The sequence below is a fragment of the Lutzomyia longipalpis genome, chromosome 2 (genome assembly GCF_024334085.1).
Source record: "Lutzomyia longipalpis isolate SR_M1_2022 chromosome 2, ASM2433408v1".
NCBI lineage: Eukaryota > Metazoa > Arthropoda > Insecta > Diptera > Psychodidae > Lutzomyia > Lutzomyia longipalpis.
In genome coordinates this window covers 863138-875731 of record NC_074708.1, presented here as the reverse complement: position 1 = coordinate 875731, position 12594 = coordinate 863138, and the positions used below count along the sequence as shown (strand labels likewise).

The following is a 12594-nucleotide window of genomic DNA, read 5'->3' as shown; positions in this document are numbered from 1 at the left end:
TTCCTTCTTTTTTTTTGGAATTTCCCTTCTTATTTTTTTTTCTTTGAGAAAAATGTGAATTTTATGCATACAGCGAGACATTACAAAATGAATTTCCGGGAAATTGTATTCTTATGGGAGAAAAGTCCCTCACCCATGCTCAAGGTTATATCTCCTCACATATATTTATTTGTTTCCATGTTGAGGAGGATTAAATTTTTAAAAATATCCCCGGTGCTGGCTTAATGATAAGCACACATACTTTTGGCTCTATGTGGAGTATAATGCTTTTAGTGAAGGAATGTTCCAATGAGGATGTTTCGCACACCAACACCCCTCTCCACCTCACTCATCAAACCCCGTGGGAACGCGCGCGAGGAGTTGTTGACAAAAGCTCGAGGAGTTTTCTTCTTTCTTTCTTTTTTTTTTGCTGTTGTGTTGTATTTTTACTCAAAGCCCCGCGCGCACACGGAAAAGGACCCTCCAATTTGAATCTCATTGTAACACAATAAATTAATGTATTCTTCACACTTTTTAGCAAGGATGGTCGGGGCCGGGGAGGTTGACGGAAAAAGCTCCCTCCGCGTGCTTCTTTCTCCGTGTGCTGTTAGAGCTGTAATTACCGCGAGGCATTGCGATGAATAATTTATTCTTAATCACTATTTTATTGTGCACAGAGTGTAAATTAATAAGATAATTCGCAGTGAGTCTCCGAGGCACATCCCTCTTGTTATCCCAAAAGCGACAGAGACAGTACAGAGGAGAAGAAAAAAAAAAGGACACCGTCATCCACCTCTTCATCCCCAACCACCCCCCTTATCATGGTCCACAGCGCGACAAAATACTGTCAGTTTTCGGCATCATTATTCAACTTTCATCCCCCCATTATGCGATGTTTTATCCTCAAGTCCACCATCCTCCCAAAAAACCCCCCGTCTTTCCCATAGCTTCGTAACCGTCTCTCACTGCTAGGATTTTGACTTTCACCACCACCAATCCTGCACAGACTTTTAGTTTGGAGGATTTATTCCCTCCCATGCACGTTGAATAACGCAGCTATTGCTTTTGGATTGTTCTTTTATTACTTTCTGATTTAAATTTGATTAGTTATGAAGAAAATCTGATTTATTTTCTCTGAATTAATAATTCTTTCAAGAAGAAAATTATTTTAAACTTAAAAAGTTCTGTTGGATGCTTTAAGAAGTTCTTAATTTCCTTTAAAGGTACAAAAAAAACTCTATAATGACGTCTTAGTTTATATTTTTAGGCACTTTCATTGTCGATTTTCCTCATAAGAGCATTTAGAATGCCACAAAAGAATCCCAATTCCCTGCAATCTTTCCATGCCTTATATGTTGTGTGATATTTATACCCTGCAACTGCCGGATTCATCGCATATACACATTGTCAGGAGATGTACGTGGGGGGTGGAGGGGGAGTAAATCCAGGGTATTTTATGCTCGAAAGAATCCTCAAATCCACCATCTCGAAGAAATAACCCCGGAGGAGTTACAATTTTCCCCGCGCGCACACTGAATTGATATTTTCACGATCAAATGGAGTCACGACCCTCTATCCACACCCCCCCCCCCCTCACTAAATGTAATTTCCATTTGACCGAAAATTTCGCCACACACACATGCACTTGCGTAGTGATTTGGGACGTGATTTGAGACTTGAGTAATTTTCGAGATAATTGCTACAGGGCATTTTAAGATCAATATACTCGCATCTCATACACACACGGGGGCCAATGATCCACAAAGCACAGACGAACTGACGTCGATGGCATGTGGGATTAGATAGATTTTCCATTCAATTTTAAAGCTTAAGGCACTACTCACCTATAAATATACATAGTACTGTGTGAGCATACACTACGAGATTAACATGCTAAGCCACATAGTGATGTGATGCAGAGAAATTCAAGTGGGATTCACGTGTACACTGTTAAAAATTCTTCATTGTTGGACAATTTTTTTTTAAATTTTGTCCTATATTTTTTGTCGTTTATTTATTTCCTTATTTAAACTTTACCGCCATTTGACAGTTTAGAAATAATTCTGAGTGTTCTGAAAGGACGCTATTAATTTTGAGGTTAGGTTTGTCTAAACTCTTTCTTTTTCTCATATTTTCGAGTTTTTAATGAATGCAAAAATTTGTCTAATATTCACATTATTCTATTTCTGAAGCCGCTATAATTTAATTGGATTCTTGTTTGCAAATACATAATTTGAATCACTTGAATTTATAACATTTTATTGTCATTTCGATTGTAGTCATACTTTGTCAGTCATGTTGATTTTTATTTCAAAACTCTTGATGTCATCTTCTACATTTTCAAAACATAAAAATGCTCAAATGAAAAATCTTTCTTTCAACGTTTTGACAAAAGAAAAATAATATCAATCGTTTGAATAAAAACATCATAAAAGACTGATTAACTCTTGGAGGATTTTGCTGGCCACCGTGGCCAATTCGACATTTTTTAAAGCGTCACAGGATAAAATCTCTTCAAAATATCGTGATAATTTTTACATCTGTGTGTAGGAATGTTTCATTACTTTAAGATCGTTGAAAGAAAACTTGGATCAATATTTTCTTTTGAGCCTTTTGAGAGAAAATGAAGGTCAAACTTTTGAGGTTAGAAACAACGATCCTCCAAGTGTTAAAAGTTGAAAAGACGTCAAACGTCAGAGAACAGAATCAAACGTTAGAAAAGACGAAAGACGTCAAAGAAGAAGGATCAAATATTAGAAAAAAAAGACTTTAACGTAAGAAAATAAGAACCAAACATTAAAAAAATATTAATCGTCTTTAAATTTACCCCAAAACCATCTCAAATTGTCCCTCCCTCCCCATTTGAATAAATCGCTATATCTGCAATTCTGCTTGATCGATTTTAATTAATTTGGTATCAAAGAAAACGAATATACTTTTCTCTTTAAATTCCCAAAATTCTCAATTTAAATTTTTTTGAGTCTTTTTCTCGAGAATTTTGCAATCAAAATCACTTCAACAAATCAATTGTGTGGCACCAAACCTTCATCACACAACGTGGTGTGGAGGGTAATTGATGGGAAATAACTCATGCGGAATATTTATATTGAAATAAAATTTCCATACAATTGTTCGACATATGTGTACAATATGTTTTACAAGAAGAATGATGAATCAATATATACGCCGCTTATGGGGCTTTTATTGCGGAATGGGGTGGTGTTGGAATAAAATAAATATTAATAACTTCGCCATGAGGGAAGTTTTAATTGAAAAAAAAAAAAAGAATCAAAACTCATCAATTTAGTAAATCTTTTCTCTAACGTTTTGTGGAAGATTTTTATTAAAATATCTATCAGTCTTTACAATTTTTCTAATCAATTCAAAGTAACTTTGCTTCGAAACTTTGAATTAAATTTAATTTAAATCACATTCACAATTAAAATTGGTTTGGAAAAGATGAGTTCTGATTGGCTAATAAATTCAGGTAAAGTATTTCCATTGGTTAACCGTTCGTTTACGATGAGGGGCATCGGTGCAAAGTTCATTTGAATAAAGTATGTAGAAAATTGAGCAAATAAGCTTGACAAAGCTCATGCAACCACCCCCACTCTAACACACACAGATGTGACTTAATGTGAATTCTTAATGGAGTTGATTAGGTCGTTTTTGGCATGACTTTATGACTATATTTGCTGTGAGCATGATGCGGAAATTGGAGAAAATCATAAAATTGGTCAGCAAATTAGCACACAACAGCTCTTTACCCTCATTCCACCTTTTCCACCACCACCCACCCACCCCCACTCCACCCCTGCACCATGGTCTAACTAATTGGAAACTCAGCGTCGCGCAACTTTTACATCTAACCCCGTATAATACTAATAAATTGCAAAAGATCTGGGGGTTTTTAGCATCATTTCATCAAATTAATCAATAAAGGATGGGGAGGAGACAATCAAACTCATCAAAAAGTCTTCTTTCGCTTAAATATCCTCCTACCCCCCACGCAGATTTACCCTCACAAATTATTCACCATACATGGCTATATGTACATATATATTATTGAATAATTTAGATTTTGGGAAAACACTCTCAATGCTGAGCTCTTCCTATTGTTTTTCCTATCACCATACATTGTTCTTATATACATAGAGAAAATTTTCCCGTATAAAATACATTTTGTGTGTGAGTACACACACGCGCCCCCAATCCTTTGGGGTCCTCCTCTCAAAAACGGCAGGATGTATAAATTGGGGATTTTTCCCACCAACCGCATCAGCCACAAATGGTTTTATGTTATAATTCCATTCATATTTTCAACCCAAACCACCCCCGCGCCAATCCCCTGTATCATGGGAAAATTCACTTGAGAGACCAACATTCAAGAGGCAACGAAAGAGAGAATCTAAAATATATGAACTATGTTTTTGGGAGTCATGAAAAGCAGCCAAAATAGTTTTATCAAAACCCAATTTTCTCTCCTCATCCCATCGTTCCTAGCACACACACCGGCACACGGTATATTGCACCAGGTGTTAGCGATGATGGATTGTGTTTTGGGTACATTTGGGAATTTATATAAAGTTTTACAGTTGAGAGAATATTTTATTATTTTGAATTTGAATTTTTATTGAATCACTCAAAGTTAATTTTTTTCTTCATCGTTTTCTCTGTGTGTGTAAAAATGAAGATTAGAAATATTAGAGCTGACGTGCTATTTATTCTAGAGTTCTTGGGATCTGATATGATTATGGAGAAGCTTCTAAGAATTTATGGTAAAATCTATCTTAAAGCATTAAATAATTTTAATTTAAAAATTAAATTAATTAACCATTTAAGGATCAAGGTATCTAACCTAAAATTTAACATCAATATTCTCTCAGAGAGGGAAATATTTTTCCAAGTTTTCTTTCTACCAACTTGAGCTAATTGAATTTCCCTACACATCTATGTAGAAATTATCACGTTAATTGATTAATTTTTGACATAAAAGTGCCTTTTTACGAAAACTACTGAATGGATTTTAATGCGGTATAAGGCAAAAGAACGAGGAGGTATCCTCGAAAAATGTACCAGAACGATTTTTTTTAATTCGATTCTAGGTCTGAGAAAAGTGAAAAAATATTAGTTTTCATATTTTTTTTAGTCCCAAAATTGAATTTCAAAAATCTATTCTGGTACATTATTCGTGGAAATATCCTCTTTCATTTGCCTTTTACTGCATTAAAATCCATTAAGTAGGTCCTGAGAAAAACGCATGATCGCATGTTTCAATGTTTCATGAGGGCACGAAAGGGTTAATAAACAAAATTAAAAGTTTAATATTGAGATTTTAACCCTCAAACCTTCAAATAAAAAATTAAAGAATAGAGAAAAACTAGTTTGTCTCCTCTAGACAATTATAGTTCTTTTCTATTAAATCATGCTAAGAAGATCAGTTTTTTAAACCCTTCACCTTTAATTCGTCTGACTTTTACATTTATAATTTTCAGATTTTTTATCATAAAACGTAAATTTTTTTATTTTTTAAACCGTAAACCATCTCTAACATTTCTATAAACCTGATGAAGTATTAAAAAAATGCCGAATAAATAAAAAAAAAATAACTTTTTCTTTTCACAACAATTATTTTTATTATAAATCAAATTCATTTCTCTTTTACATAAAATTGAATTGAAACTAAAAGTTATTCAATAAGAAAAATTCTTCTGCTTTTTTACGACATCTGGTGCTGTACAGGGTGTAACGTAGGTCTATGCAGAAAAGGTTTCGATGTAGACTTTTTAGGGCCCATCAGTAAAAAAAAAGAACCAACGTCGTCATAACCGTGTGGAAGGTTCAATGGGACAAAGGGGAGGACAAAAAATTTCACCACAATACCTCAGGGGGCCACACAGAATGGGAGCATAAACAAAATTTTCATTGAGAGTATTTTTAGGCGGTTTGGCTGGAGATTTTTGAGGGGGTGTAAAATGTGAATTAGAGCAGAGCCATGTAATTGCGGCATAATCGTGAAAACGTCACGATGTCTTGAGTAATTTATTATTCGCATCACATGTTATCAAACTTCCGCGCTGAATTAGCAGAGACTTTTCTTTTTTGGAGCTCTCTATGTTGTATGTGTATGATAAAACCTCCTCAAATATTTATTCAATTTCCTTACCGCGTGCTTCCACACCGTCTCAGCCCTTCCGCTTTTTCTTTTCTTCTTCCGCCGCCCCCACTGGAATTCCCATGTGTAGGGTGGTTACAAGGGGTGTTTATCTGAATGGAAATATTCAGATGATTCGCCAAAGAAATTCAAATATTCAACAAACGAATAATTCTTTTTTTTCTGGTCTTAAATTGGTAGAGACTGAAGGGTACTAAATTCTAGCCAAAGAAGTTGAAATTCAATTTAGTACTTTATATGCTTTAATTTAGTACTTTTTTCCCATTGTATTCAGTATACTTTTTCAGCTAGAATTTACTATGTTTTTGAGTAGAATTTAGTACTTTTTTTAGCTATTGAATTTAGTTCTTTATCGGATTGAATTTAGTACTTTTTCTTTACGATCTGACGTTTATGTGTTGTAATTTGATTTTTAAATTTAGTACTTTTATTTTTAAATTTAATCTTAAGAAATAAATGCAATAATTAAAAGTACTAAATTCTGGTCGAAAACATACTAAATTCTAGCCAAAAGAATAATAAATTCTAACTGAAAAACTTCTGTACTAAAAAGTACTAAATTTATGTCGAAAAAAAACTAAATTCAAGTCTAAAAAAGTACTAGATTAAAACCTGAAAAGCACTTAAAAATCAGTAAATTCAAACCGAGAAAGTAGTAAACTCAAGACGAAGTATGTACTAAATTTTAGCCAAAAATGTAGTAAATTCTAACTGAAAAACTTCTGAATTTAATCGGAAAAAGTACTAAACTAACTACTAAGCGGAATAAATAAGTAATAAAAATTCTCTACAAGACTGGGTGGGTTAAAATTGTTTTCTCCGTTTCCTTCAATTAAGTACTTCGCCTTTGTAAATTGCATGAAGTCCTTTATGGCGAATAAGTACTAAATTCAATCCTGAAAAGTACTTAAAAGGCTGTAAATTCAAATCGAGAAAATATTAAATTCAAGCCTAAAAAGTACTAAATTTTAGCTGATAATGAGAATATTCAGATCTTTGAAAATATTCTGATTATTCGCTAATCTTCGGATTATTCGCCAGATATAAAATATTCGACAGATAAACACCCCCTGAGTGATTTTAGGAGAGGGGGTTTGTGCGCTCTCAAAGTGAGAAATGAATTTTGCTTCATTCTATACCTTCTCACCCAAAGATCAAGCTTCTTCACTTTCTTTCTTTTTTTTATTTATTCCTTTAGTAATTTCCTTTTGAGAGGAATTTCTGGATCTTCTTTTCGGTGAAATCTCTGTGCGATAAAATAAGCACGTTTGTGTTGCTGCATCCACTTTAAACTTTTTTTTCTCTGTAAACTGCATTCGTGCAGATATGCTAGACTGGTTAGAGAGAGTTCCCTCCCCCTCCCCTGATCCCCCAAAAAAGGGCGACATATTCATTTATTCAGCAAAATCCTTTACTTCTTCAATGCAAAACTTCCTCTCTCTCTCAACACGATTTTATGTGTAGAGATTTCATCCCCCAAAAGACCCTTCCTCCTCATCTTCCCACGAAAACTCCTTCATAATTCATCAACTATATATGGTCCATTCACAGAGAATTTATCCCCCTTCCGCGCCACACAGGAAGAGCAAGTCTTTAAAGTTTTGCCTTTTGAAAGATTCCTTGTGTTATGAGAGAGATTTTGAAAAGTTTTCTATAAATGAAATTAATTAAATAAACAACACCCTCTTCTGAAATATGTAGTTTTTTTATACCCCCAAAACTTGTTCTAAACTTTCAACTCTTCTTGGGAATTTTTTAAATAAATCTTCAACTTACTTTTCTTGTTTATTTTTTGCATCCCTTATTCCCACCTCATTTCCTTTAATTAATTTCCATGAGAGACATTTTCATTTGCACGTATTTTTCACTTTTTTTTATCATTTTACGAAAGCTTTTCCGCAATTTTTTCTCACACCACGAAAGAAATTAATCTTTTTCCTTTTTACCTTCAGCAACATTCATTCAAATATAAAATGCAAATTCATCGCAGAGTCGTCATTGCAATTTGTGTGCAAAAAGAATAAAAATTCATTAAATTTTTTTTCTTACCCAATTAATTTTTTTTTAATTTATACAAATCAAGAAGAAAAACACACACAAAAAAAATACAGAACAAGAAGAGAAAGAAGAGAATTAAATAGAAAGTAGAATTAAAATAAAAAAGAAAAAGAAAAAGCGAGGAATTCTCAGTTGAGAAGCATCTGTTCGATGCTACTTGTATCATGTTCCACTTCACTGCTACTGCCACCTTCGAGGAATTCCCTTAGTTCCGTCTCCAGATCCACCGGGGTGGTATTGTCGACATTTGAGTGATTGTGATTGTGATGCTGCACCAGGGAATCGGGTTCAATCTCCATGGGTACGGGTGTTATGTCCATATCAGCTGCAAAGTTTATGTACAAATAATGTTGTGAAAGGGAGCTCCAAGGGGGGTTGTTTAGGATAGAAAAACGGGGGAGGGGCGGCAAACTTACGTGAAATATTGCATGAAATTCGTGGAATTCCCTGAACATTCCCCACAAGGGCTACTCGCTGCATCTGGAAGGGTTCGAGGCCAGCTACAAAGAGAAAAAGCCCCCGAAAATTAAAACATTTAACTCATTTGTTATTTCAAAAATTTTTTTTTATAAAAAAAACTAAAATTTCGTCAAAAAAGATTTTTTTGATAAAAAAAAAATTAGAAAATCTTTGTGACGTTAAAAATTGAGGATTTTAATTTTTTATTTTACATTATTAATCAGTGTGGTGTAGTCAGGAAATTTTTTTTGTGTGTCTAAGCTCCCTTAAGAGAATCAGGCAATTTAGGTTTAATTCAGAGCAAAAAATTACGTAAAAATACGTTAAACATTAAAATAAACGTCAAAAATTTGAAAAGAATTCGTTAAACTTAAAAAACTGTCAAATAATAGAAAAGGAAGTATTAAAAACAAAAAAAGGGCTGTCAAACGTTAGAAAGTAAACGTTAAAAGTTAGAAAAGAAAACGTTAAATCTTAGAAAGAGTCAAATGATAGAAAAGGAAATCTAAAATAGCAAATCTAAATCTTGTCCAACGTTAGAAAATAAATGACAAGAGCTAGAAAAGAGAATGTTAAATGTTACAAAAAAAAGAAATTTTAAACAATAAAAATTCGTTCAACGTTAGAAAAGAAAATATCAAACGTTAAAACAAAAACTTTAATAAAATAATAATGTCAAACGTTAGAAAGTTTATAGAATAAACATCAAAAATCTAAAAAGGAATATTAAGTGTTGATGCCAAACGTTAGAAAACAAATGTTCGCGAAATTTCCGTATTTTACGCGATAAATTACACTTTATTACGGAGTAAGCACAGCTCTAAAGCTGATCTGTCAATTTTACCGCTAAATCCTTCCTTTTTCCCCACATTCTTTATTTTCCCCACTTGAATTCACCACTTCGAGTGCGCGCCAAATTCAAATATTATTTTATTTCATAAGTTTATCGAACACAAAACTTCAAACGTTAGAATAATAAATCAAAAGTAATAAGAACGAAAGAGAAAACCAAAAAAAAAACATTCAACATTAAAAAAAGAAATATTTAACGATTAAAAAGGGAATGTCAAACGTTAAAAAAATTAAATATTTAGAGGCAAACTTATAGGCATTCAAACGTAAGAAATAGAACGTCAAACATTAACCCTTTCACGTCGTCATGAAACATTCGTTCTTTTACATAAATTTAATGTATTTCCGATTTAAAAAAATATATTAAATTCATTTAAAATTGAAAAAATAAAATATTTCACGTTTGGGTCAACGTATGACCCTTTAGAGGCGAAAGGGTTAACCGTCATACCAAAGTCATTAATCATAATTCTAAACTCCTAAATCGTTACTTTTAATTATTTATTTTTTAAACTAACAAAAAATCTTTTCTGACTACGCCCCTGATTTATTTTCCTTTAAATTAGAATTCTTTTTTAGTTAATTAATTAAATTAATAAATAAATACATAAAATAACAAATAAATCAACGCACCTGTGGACACCCCCATGGCCTTTCGCAGAGCATGGGGCGACGTGATAGCCTCTGGTGGAAGATTTTTCGCCATTTCCGTGATATTCGACGTAATTTGCGTTGCGAGTTGCACCTCATCATTCCCAGGCGGTTGGACGTGACTCAAATGCACCGGAAGTGGTTGCGAGAGTCTCTCATACTGCACCTGATGGAGTTTCTCCAGCAACGTTGATGTCACATTGAGTTGACTCTGGAACTTTTTCGCATAGTCCGAATCCTTTGCCAGCTTCTCCATGTGCTCCAGGAAGGACACATCAATACCCAGCTCTGACAGCGTTTGGAGCTTCTTGAAGTCAATATCAACGGACGCCAAGTCAGCTTGACGTTCCGGGGGATCAGGATCCGGGAAGGATTTCTCAACTTCCTCCTTTTCGGCACGCTGTCGTTGGGATTCCATGAGTTTAGCCATTGTCTTGCGATGCTCCCCACCCGTGAGAACGTCCAGGAGCCCATTGGCCAGGGAACTGGCGTATGAGCTGTTCTTTGTGAATTCCAGAATACTCTCTGCGTACTGGGCACTACTGTCATCGCCGTATGTGGAGAGAATGAGCTGAGTTTCCTCTTTGCTGAGATTAGCGAAGCGTGAATCGAAAATTGGGGCGAAGGAACTGAAGGCGCCATAATTGAGTGGCTTTACGGTCTTTGCGAGATTCCGACGATCTTCACGCATCCCCTGAAGTTGCCCCGTGCCCTGCTTGAGGCGCCCCGTGAAGGCTCCCAGGGAAATCAGGCGTTCCTGCCCACTACACTTCCCATCGCTATCCAGGAGAATCTTCATGCTCGTCGTACCGTCCTTGTGTTGTCGCAGAAAGCCCATTTTGTGGGCTCGCTGGCGCGTAAAGACGCGCGATTTTGCCGTTCGGGCAGCTTTCTGAACTTGCGCCAGCACCTCTTCGGGGCTCATGTCATCCACAAAGGGTTCAAAGCGACTCTTGGGATGATTTCTCGATCGCATTGGCTTCCTCTTTGTGTCCTCATCATCTTTTAGCCCCTCCTCGGCTCCCGTGGATGTTTCCTCATCCGCCGAATCTCCCGCATCGGCGTCATGATTCTCCGAATTGGGCAATTCAAAGCCCAACTCCTTGGGCGTCAACTCACGCATGTACACCATGAAGGATCGCAGACTCCGCATGAGATTCTCCGGCTGGAGCATTCGTGCACCCACATGGAGGAGTCTCTTGGCCGCCTTGTGGTACACCGTCTCAACGTGATTGTACTTTATTGCATTCTCACACATCAACCGGAAATCATCGCCAAACTCCTGAATCGTCGCGTAGGCATTCTCATCGATTTTCTGGCGCATCGTCGAGAAGTCCATTGGCTTCGTAATGATGGCTGAATACCCGGGAGCAATGTCATTTGTCACGGGCCATGCAAAAAATTGATGAGGATCCCTCTTCTCGAGACTCCGTAGGAGATGATCGAGAATCTTAGCCAATGGCGATCGACTCTGCTTCAGCTTCAGCACACACTGTCTCGGTTCACGACCACTCCCATCTTGTGCCTGCTTATCCGCCTTCTGATGGAATTGCTGCGGTGACTGAATTGATCCGGGACTGTTGTGATCTTGCGATGAAATCGATTCCGGAGATCGTAGCTGTGCCAATCCCTTCGTACTACCACCATATCGCATCATATCCTGCATTTGACTATCCTCCCCAATGCTCTCATCGAAGCTGGAGTCATCCCTATGCCGGCGTTTCTCCTTGTGGTGGTGCTTGTGCTTCTTCTCACGATCCTTTTTCTTCTTCTTTTTCTTACTCTTCTTATGTCGCTCATGCAACTCATGGAGGTACTGCTCATTCTGCACCCCATACGCCGGGGAATCATTCCCATACTCCGGTGTGGAATTACTCCCCACTTTTAGTATCAATTTGAGACTCGGCGGGCGTCCCGGACTGAGATTTGGGTCTGTGAAATGTCACAAATTGTCGGATTTAACCTCACTTTTCTCCCAGACACCACCACAACCCTCCCTCAAACAACCCAGAAATGCTTCCTCAACTTCCTAAACATTCTCAACACTACAAAAAACCATCTGTGGGCATTTCTTTCTCATCCAAATAGCTTTAAAATGTAAAAATCTTGTAGGAAATGTATGAAAAATGGGGCGAGTTTGCAAAAAGACAGCGTCACCAATGAAAATTCATCTTTTTTCAGCATTTCTGTGAAGTTTTTTGGGCTTCCTTTACCTTCATAGCGATCCCGACGTTCACTTTTGTGTTTTTTGTGCTTTTTTGAACCCATTTTCCCACTATTTTCCAGCGAAATACGAGAAATACTTTTAAATGAAAATAAAACAAACGACGCCACACAAGGGGTATATCACTGAATTGAGATTCTCTTGCATGGAAAACTTGATTCCAATTGGAATCGTTTTTTTCCGCCTTATTCGCCGC

General features: G+C 36.1%; 2 protein-coding genes across 2 annotated transcripts in view; one reads left to right on the top strand and one right to left on the bottom strand.

Moving 5' to 3' along the window:
- LOC129788401 (N-acetylgalactosaminyltransferase 7) overlaps positions 1-12594 on the top strand; it is a 783634-nt gene that overhangs the window by 185462 nt on the left and 585578 nt on the right. The window lies entirely within an intron of this gene.
- LOC129788388 (bromodomain-containing protein 7) lies at positions 8191-12531 on the bottom strand. The gene is made up of 4 exons (XM_055824390.1): positions 12388-12531; positions 10157-12106; positions 8629-8712; positions 8191-8537 (listed from the first exon to the last, which is right to left on the bottom strand). The coding sequence occupies exons 1-4, from the start codon at positions 12440-12442 to the stop codon at positions 8341-8343; spliced, it is 2286 nt and encodes a 761-aa protein (XP_055680365.1). The 5' UTR covers positions 12443-12531; the 3' UTR covers positions 8191-8340.

Coding starts and splice junctions, on each gene's coding strand:
- LOC129788388 (XM_055824390.1), bottom strand. CDS start 12,442: ATGGGTTCAAAAAAGCACAAAAAACACAAAAGTGAACGTCGGGATCGC. Junction 12,107..12,387: donor ACGTCGGGATCGCTATGAAG/GTAAAGGAAGCC, acceptor GACATTTCACAG/ACCCAAATCTCAGTCCGGGA. Junction 8,713..10,156: donor GGCCATGGGGGTGTCCACAG/GTGCGTTGATTT, acceptor TTCTCTTTGTAG/CTGGCCTCGAACCCTTCCAG.